At 37.0% G+C, this 8,713-nt stretch overlaps 1 protein-coding gene across 15 annotated transcripts in view; it reads left to right on the top strand.

The window, feature by feature from the left end:
* The first annotated feature begins 3,933 nt into the window (after positions 1 to 3,933).
* Positions 3,934 to 8,713, top strand: part of EIF4G3 (eukaryotic translation initiation factor 4 gamma 3) — a 206,002-nt gene continuing 201,222 nt past the window's right edge. For 4 of the 15 annotated variants that reach the window (XM_032301191.1, XM_032301190.1, XM_032301188.1 and 1 more), the window contains exons 1-3: positions 3,960 to 4,749; positions 5,786 to 5,881; positions 7,275 to 7,388. In XM_032301191.1, coding sequence (XP_032157082.1) covers positions 4,702 to 4,749; positions 5,786 to 5,881; positions 7,275 to 7,388 — 258 coding nt within the window. In that variant the 5' untranslated portion in view covers positions 3,960 to 4,701. Of the gene's footprint in view, positions 4,750 to 5,598; positions 5,882 to 7,262; positions 7,389 to 8,713 lie in introns of those variants that run through there. The other 11 variants (XM_032301186.1, XM_032301185.1, XM_032301193.1 and 8 more) reach the window with 8 other exon arrangements.

The following is an 8,713-nucleotide window of genomic DNA, read 5'->3' as shown; positions in this document are numbered from 1 at the left end:
GCTTGAGCCACCACGCCCGGCTTTTTTTTTTTTTTTTAAATTGAGGCGAAGTCTTGCTCTATCACCCAGGCTGGAGTGCAGTGGCGTGATCTCATCTCACTGCAATCCCTGCCTCCCGGGTTCAAGTGATTCCCCTGCCTCAGCCTCCCAAGTAGCTGGGACTACAAGTGTGCACCACCACTCTCAGCTAATTTTTGTAGTTTTAGCAGAGATGGGGTTTCACCATGTTAGCCAGGATGGTCTTTATCTCCTGACCTTGTGATCAGCCCCCCTCAGCCTCCCAAAGTGCTGGGATTACAGGTGTGAGTCACTGCACTTGGCTCATATATAGTTTTAAAGTTAAGACAGGAGAGTCTTTTTATACTTAAAAATTCTACAATTTGCTCTTGTCACTTAATGTTATTATGGGTATCTTTCAATGGTGTATGTAGACTTGATTCATTCTCAAGATTATACTGTATTCTCTCAGTGACTAAGTACAGAATCTCACCACTTTTCTATATATATAGACATTTAGAATATTTCTAGTTTTTTTTTTTTTGTTTTTGGGCATTTTTTTTAAGGAGGGGCCCATTGTGAATATATTCACAGAGTGAGTTTCCTGAAATGGAATCATAGAATCAAAGGGATAAGCATATTTTAAATTTGGTCAGTATTACCTCATTTATTTATTTATTTATTTATTTTTGAGACAGAGTTTTGCTTTTGTCATTCAGTTTGGAATGCAGTGGGTGTGATCTTGGCCCTTTGCAACTTCTACCTCCTGGGTTCAAGCGATTCTCCTGCCTCAGCCTCTTGAGTAGCTGGGACTATAGGTGGCCACCAGCACACCCAGGTAATTTTTGTATTTTTAGTAGAGACATGGTTTCACCATGTTGGCCAGGCTGGTCTCAAACTCCTTACCTCAGGTGATCTGCCTGTCTTGGCCTCCCAAGGCGCTGGGATTACAGGTGCGAGCCACCGCACCTGGCCCCTTATAGCTCTTTGAAAAGTTGGCAGTTTAGTGTTTTAGTCAGATTTATGTTTGTTCACATACAGCATGTACAGTATTGAGTTTAATTTTTTTTTTTTTTTTTTTTTTTGAGACAGAGTCTCGCCCTGTCGCCTAGGCTGGAGTGCAGTTGTGAAATCTCAGCTCACTGCAACCTCTGCCTCCTGTGTTCAAGCAATTCTCCTGCCTGAGTCTCCAGAGCAGCTGGGACTACAGGCGTGTGCCACCATGCCTGGCCAATTTTTTGTATTTTTAGTAGCAACTGGGTTTCACTGTATTGGCCAGGCTGATCATCTTTATGGCAGAATTTAGTTTAGTTGATGGCAGAATCTTAAAACGAGTAATGGCAATTTATCTCTGACTTTTATGTAAAGTACTTAATATAGTGCCTGAAACCTAGTAAAAGCTGTATAAATGTTTTCTGTTATAATTATTTTTGTTAGCTTAAGTCCATTTTATTATATTATGAAAATAGGAAATGTAGATTAATTTTATCACATAACCATAGTTTGAAAACCATCACATCTGGAGTCTTGTTATATCTAATATTCTTTGTTAGTTTGTTCTGTCTTATAATAGAATTCACCATTTCTACCTGTCGTTGACTGTCCAAATCACTGTTTTTAACATTATCATTAGGGATTTAAAGGTGGTATACACACCATAAGGACTGTTCTAATGGGCTTTTCTTTAGTAACATTGTTAATTTACATTGTTTGCTGGGTTTTGCTGTCACTATTGTGTTATATCCCTTACAAGTAACAAGCTTTCAAAAAGGTTTATTGAAGCATAAAATTAATGATGAATATGAGAATGGATATCTGTAACTCATCAATTTGGACAATACAATGGATTGCAGTGTAAATTCTGTATGTCACCCATATGTCCTTGGAGAAGTAAATCTTTGTGATGACTTGGAAAGTATTTGAAAAGGGAAAGTACAAACAAATCCTCTAATTATTATTAAAATGATCCTTCAGATCTATACCTAGTTCTCTACACATTTGATGTGAAATATGATCAAAGTATGTTCCCGTTGAAACTTTTGCATTATTTTTCAACAAAGCATGGTAGCAAATTAAGGAAATTATTCTAGAATAAGTTAATTGATCAATTTAAGTTATTAAATACAGAGAAGAGATCAAAAGAGTAGGGACATCTTTTACAGTTGCACTGCTTACAGCAATGATAGGTAGCAAGTCATACTATTCCCAACAAATTTCTAAAGGCATCCACAAAGAATGGAAAAACGCTCTGAAAGACTGCTGAGTGATCTGTTGGCAATATTTCTTTATCACGTGCCACTGTTAGGCATTCCATATTGCTAATGTTATAATAGCATACATTGTGACAGAACAATTATTTGCATGTGTGGCTGCATTAGAGATTGTACCTTGCATTTGATGAAACTGCTTATGTACAGAGTCTGAATTAGCTCTTGGCATATATAATGTAAATATAAAAAGTACTTGATTATTATTTTTTAGTCTGTTTAGGCTAGAAAATCTAAGCTGTAAGAAAATACAGTCTTTGTTTTATTAGTAATCATTTTGAGAGCAATGATATAGTCTGGAAAAAGGCACATTGGAAACATTTTGACAGAGCTCCAGTAATGTGTGTGATCAGAAAGGGTGTTGTTTCTGAACAAAAGAACTTTGTCTTTGAATGCTAATTCACATATTGCATTTTCAATTGGCTGTATGTTGCCTGTTTGGCTTGAGTGTTGAAGGTATTGTTAAATTTTTGAGTGAGGTCAAATATGGCTGTTATGTATATTTTTAGCATGTTCAATGAAATACAATGGATTCCCTTTCTTTTTCTATAGTACAACAACTATGAGAGAACAAAGTGTTTCCCTAATTCTTTGACGCATAGAAAGAGGTAACATTTCTTTATGTTTTTGTAAGTGATATATTTCAACGTTGCATTTAATATCTTGACAGCTAGAAACTCCTGCTTCAAGATACCACCAAATTAAATGTGAATAGTGTCAAAATATATCCTAAGATCAAAGAGCCTCAGAACTGAGAAATGACTTTCTGAACACTTGATTTTTCTTTAACTTAATGAAGAATGAAATTGATACTGTCTTTTAAAACTATATTCAAATTCTAGAATAGAAGTTGAAGAAATGCTTTTTCCGAGTGAAGCCAGAATTGATAAGAAATTCATTCCCCATGTTTTCTTAAGTTAAAATAGTCAAACTTCCAGCCTTTCATAGTTTGAATGTGATACATACACGTAAACGTTGTGTCTGAAACAGTGCTGAAAATAATCCTTGATAAGAAAAGTTGAATAATTTTTAGGTCTTGTTTGATCCATTTATTAATTATTTGATAGACATGAGATTCTTTACTGCCATGTTTTTAGGTTGGTGGCTAGATTTAATAGAACTAGTGTAGGAAAGGAAATCAATCTGATGTTGAACTTTTGTGTCCACTACAGAGATGGCTGTATAGATTACTATGTTGAAAGATTGCCAGATAGCCTCTGTGTCTAATATGAAGCCATTAATTTTGTTTCATATGACTCAGTGACATAGTACATACTTTTTAAAAAAAATTTTTGTTTTTTTAATTTGGAAGGTATGATGAATCCTGTCAAGTATTTTCTTTAAAATTGGTGATCCCAGCCGAACATTAAATGGTCAACAGATGCCAAAAATTGTATAAACTTCTTTTTAAAAGTGGCGGGGCGGGGTAGCTCACGTCTGTAATCCCAGCCCTTTGGGATGCTGAGGTGGGTGGATCACCTGAGATTTGGAGTTTGAGACCATCCTGACCAAAATGGAGAAACTCTGCCTCTACTAAAAATACAAAATTAGCCAGGCGTGGTGCAGCTACTCGGAAGGCTGAACCTGGGAGGCGGAGGTTGTGGTGAGCCGAGATCGTGCCGTTGTACTCCAGCCTGGGCAACACGAGAGTGAAACTCTGTCTCAAAAAAATAAAGTTAAAATATAAAAAATAAAAAGCAAAATTATAATACTTTCTAGATATATTATTTACTTTGTTATCTTAGGTAAGATACTTAAATTTTTCAGTCCTTAATTTCGGGTATATAAAGGTGATTGTGGACTATTTTCCTTTATCTTGTTTAATCTTCACAAACTGCCTTGTGAGGTAGGTGTGTTCCTTTTTGCATTTGTGGGCATGAGTTGCCCAAACTAACACCACTATTCAGTAGCAAGTCCAAGTCTTGTGGTTATATGTCCATTGTTTCAGTGGTGGCATTTCATTTCAAATATGTTACAACCATTTTTTTTTAAATTCAGTAGCACACAGTATATTAGTCTATAACTTTTGTCATGGATTTACGATGAAAAGATTATGTTTTTATTTTCAGAAAATATATGGTAAATTAGCTATGTGTATTACATTATCACTTATTCTAAGGTTTTGTATAAGGTTCTTACTGGTTGTTGATTTTTATGGGATCGTGTAAAAGGATTAAGGTATGTAAGCCTTCAGAAAATTACAACAGTACATAACAGTTAACTGTGTGGACCACTAACTGTGGCTCTGAGATGTCTTCCACAAGGAAAGCACACCATAGCAATAGCAAGTTCTCTCATCCATGTTTGATTTTGTTTATGGTTTGGACTATTTCAGAACTAGTTGAATTCACAGTAGGTCCTCTTTGCACTGATAATTTCAAATAATTGCACCTAGTCTTTCCTTCATCTTTTTGTGCTGCCGTAATCGTGTATATGAATGTTCTCGTTGATGCCTTCTGGAGCATCAGCAATGCTGAATAGAAAGGTAACCACCAGATTCTTACTAGGTCATGATTTCCTATTTCTAACCATGATGATGAAGCATGCATACATTGACAAATTTGGAATCATTGATGATTCGAGAGCAGGGAAAATTGTTGTGAACCTCACAGGCAGGTTAAACAAGTGTGGAGTGATCAGCCTCAGATAGGATGTGCAACTCAAAGATCTAGAAAAAAGTGGCAGAATAATCTGCTCTCGCCCTGTCAGTTTTGTTTCATTGTACTGACAACCTTAGCTGGCATCATACACCATGAAAAAGTAAGGTGAAACACACAGAAGGGAAAATTCTGGGATTCTTTTTCTAGCAATGTAATACTTACTTGTATATAAAATGCCTTAATGCACAAAAAAAAAGAAAAATGGTTGCATCTAGATTTTGGGTTGCTGATGTCCTTTTATCATGAGAGTTATGGTAACTTAAAAAGTGCTACACTAGCTGGCAAGAAAGCTCTTGCCTGTAGTTCCAGCTACTCAAAAGGATGAGGTGAGTGGATCTGTTGAGCCCTGGAGTTCAAGACTAGCCGGGGCAAATGCCAGGACTCTTATCTCTTTAAAAAGTAAGATAAAAAAGTTGTTTAGGCGCTTTGGGAAGCCAAGGCAGGAGGATTGCTTCAGGCCTGGAGTTTGAGCCCAGCCTGGGCAACAAAGTGAGACCCTGTCTCTGGGGGGGGGGGGAAATTAGTTCAGCACCGTGCTGTGTGCCTGTAGTCCCAGCTACTCCGGAGGCTGAGAAGAGAGGATCCACTTAAACCCATGAGTTTGAGGCTGTGGCAAGCCATGATAATGCCACTGCATTCCAGCCTGGGTGACAGAGTGAGACCCCAGTTCATTAATTAAAAAAAAAAAGAAGGAACTGCACTGATTTACAGTTACTGGATATTGTGATAAAGTTAAATTTTTAAAAAGTAGAACTGTAAACCACATTAGTAACCAGTTCTGTAAACTTTTTTTTTAAACATCTTGAATTGCCATGCAGTGCTTTTTCAAAATATTATATTGTTCTTGCCATTCTTTGACAGACCCCTTATCCCTCTGGACAGAATGCAGGTCCAACCACGCTGGTATACCCTCAAGCCCCTCAGACAATGAATTCACAACCTCAAACCCGTTCTCCGGTAAGTAAGCAGAAACTTGTACTAAATTATATTCTCTACCTATGTTTGTGTATGTAGTGGCTTGGGTTTCGTTGGCAGATACTTTTACTGAATTTTGGAACTTTGTTCCAAAGATGATTTATTATTACTACTGCTACTATTATTTGTTAGCTTTGCATTTTCAGATCTTACCTATAGTAATAATTAAATTCATTGAGAAAAGAAGAAGTGGAGCTTTTAACTCCCCACCCCTTTTTAATACTTCTCTGTAGCATGATTTTTAAGTCTGGCTGCATTCAAGTTTTCTTCATTTCAGCTCTTAATTTTTGTTAGTTGTACTTTTCAAAATTCAGGTAAGAGTAAAGTACAATTATTTTAGGAGTAAATTGAATTTCACTAATTAAATTCTCAAATTCCAGTGGTTTGGGGAAGCAGGACTTTTGAATCAGTGTTATTAGATCTGTTCTAACCATTTGACAGTATGGATATATGCATGACATATACCAGTGAGTGTATTCATTTCTTCAAATGGTAAATAAATTGTGATACAAATGTAAATGCTATCATCCTCTTTGTTCATCCTTTACATGAATTGCAATAAGTACTGCCAAGACTGAGAATTTACACAAGGTTCATCCTTTGTTTCGCAAAAACATACAGTGGCTTCAGCTCTGCATTCCTTAGAACATCGTTTCCTGCCCTGCATGATTAGCTTTGGCTCAAAAGTGCTTCTGTAACATCTCACATTGTGTATCTCACATCCCTCTTTGTACCTCAGCTCAGTGTATTCTTCAGAATACAGGGATTTCTTTTTGTTCCCTGCCCCTGCTTTTTTGCCTGGAGGGCAGGAATACCTCATTGCATTAGCTCCTATTCATTTCATTTTATGCATGAATTTACAATTGTTTAAATATACCAAAGACTTACTCAGAGAACTAGGAGAGCATAGCGTATACCAAAATGTAATCTCTTTCTTATCCTTTTCCTATTTTACTTTTCCCTGTTGCCCTCTTCTCCAATAGCGGTTCTTAAGATTCTGGTTCTCCCCAGTGGGTGGAGGAACCGTTCTAAAGAGGTGGGACTTTGGTCCTAGTTGCCCTTTGGCTTGTCTCGTTTTTTGCTGAAATGGTCAATAAGATGTTTGATACAAGTTTTGTTATGAGAGTGGTTTGGGGATGTGTACACTTGACTGGTTGGGCCTGAGATCTCACCAGATCAATTTAGATAAGCCCTGGTTCTAATAATTAAACATGGAATATTATGGTAAGCTCCTATTGCAAAGAATTCTTTGGCCCTCTTTCTCTATACCCCACCCCTCTTTTCTGATTATCAGAAAATGAATTAAATTTACATGGTTAGAACTGGCGCAGAACCTGACTGAAGAGCTGCATCTCTAAACCAGTTTTTTTGACAGCCCAGCAGAACAGTGCCAATACATTGCACAGACAACTGGAAGAGGAGGAAGGTTTTGGAACAGACTCCCGTTTACAGGTCCTTGGCTGGAAGAGGCTGGATAAAATACTGCATTGTAAGCAATATAACAAACTGTACTTCTTGCAGGCAGTGGTGCCTCTGGCACTTAATATTTTTGACCACATCCATTTATTGGCTGATGAACAGAATTGCATTGATTGCTTCCTCTGTGAAAGTCTAGCCTAGCATGGCAGTTTCTGCCAGGCATAGCAGGGAAAAGAATAACAAATTGGGTGGGTGTTCTCTATTGGGAATTAGTCAGGAATAATTTGGGGTTTAGATTTTTCTTTATTTTAAACTTGAAGTGAGATATCCCTTTCAGATAAATTTGAATTTAAAAGAAATTTCAAAGCTTCTTTTTACTTCCTTTCAATTTTATAATTGAATATTAAGGAGGAAATTGTCTGTAGTTGTCAGCCATTTTTCTGTGGTCATAAACTCTTCTGATACTATCCTCTATACAGTTTTTGCCATCTGCTCTGCTAGTGACCATTACCCACCCCATTACTAAAAACCACACACATAACATTCCATTACATACCCTAAAACAAGTGCAAGACTAGAACACTCCAGACTACTCTTGCTTCTTGTTTTGGGTTTGATTTTCTTTATTTCATTATGAGTTTTTTGTTTGTTTGTTTGTTTTTGCGCCGGGAGGGTAAAGTTGGGGTCTGAAATTTGGCAGGGTTGCATTTTCTGTTTACATCCCAAGTTGTCATAGTCTAGTCTCATCCATCTCACAGCTGTCCCAACTGGTGAGGAGAGGTAAGCTGTTATATTAAGGAAGGGCCGTTTCCTGTGGCTTTGTAGAGTAGCTAAAGCTTACTCCATTCTATTTCTGCATTAATAGGCCATTGGCAATTGCACAATTTAGGCCTTTCTGTTCTTCCCTGGACAGCTGCCTTTGCAATCCAACTGGCTTCAAATGGCCTCCCTCCCTCCCTCCTTCAGGTTATCTTTGTGCCTGTCTTTTTACTTGATGCTTAGTATCTTACTTAAATTCATAATATGAAAAGAAAATCTTTTTTAAAAATAATAAAAACACCGATAAGCTTTCTATCTGTTCCATTTTCTTGTTTTACTGGAATTTTAAACAGTAGTAGTAGTAGTAGTAGGTTTTTTTTTTTTTTTTTTTTTTTTTTTTTTTTTTGCGTTGCATTAAATAGCCTATCTAAAGTAGTGAAGCTATTAAATACTTAATTTGGAGAGGGAGACAGTTTGGCTTTTGTAGTAACTGTAACCATTGGTTATTTCTATATTTTGTGGTGTTAAGTGTCAAAGTTATGTCAGTGTTATGTTGGCCATGCTCAGTTACCAACTGTGCACACAAGGGGTAAGTAAGTGGGTGGGTGGGTGGGTGCGTGGCATTAACGTTGGATC

Source organism: Sapajus apella, unplaced genomic scaffold, assembly GCF_009761245.1.
Source record: "Sapajus apella isolate SASKATOON/1434 unplaced genomic scaffold, GSC_monkey_1.0 scaffold43, whole genome shotgun sequence".
Lineage (NCBI taxonomy): Eukaryota > Metazoa > Chordata > Mammalia > Primates > Cebidae > Sapajus > Sapajus apella.
This window is presented reverse-complemented; position numbering and strand designations above follow the sequence as displayed.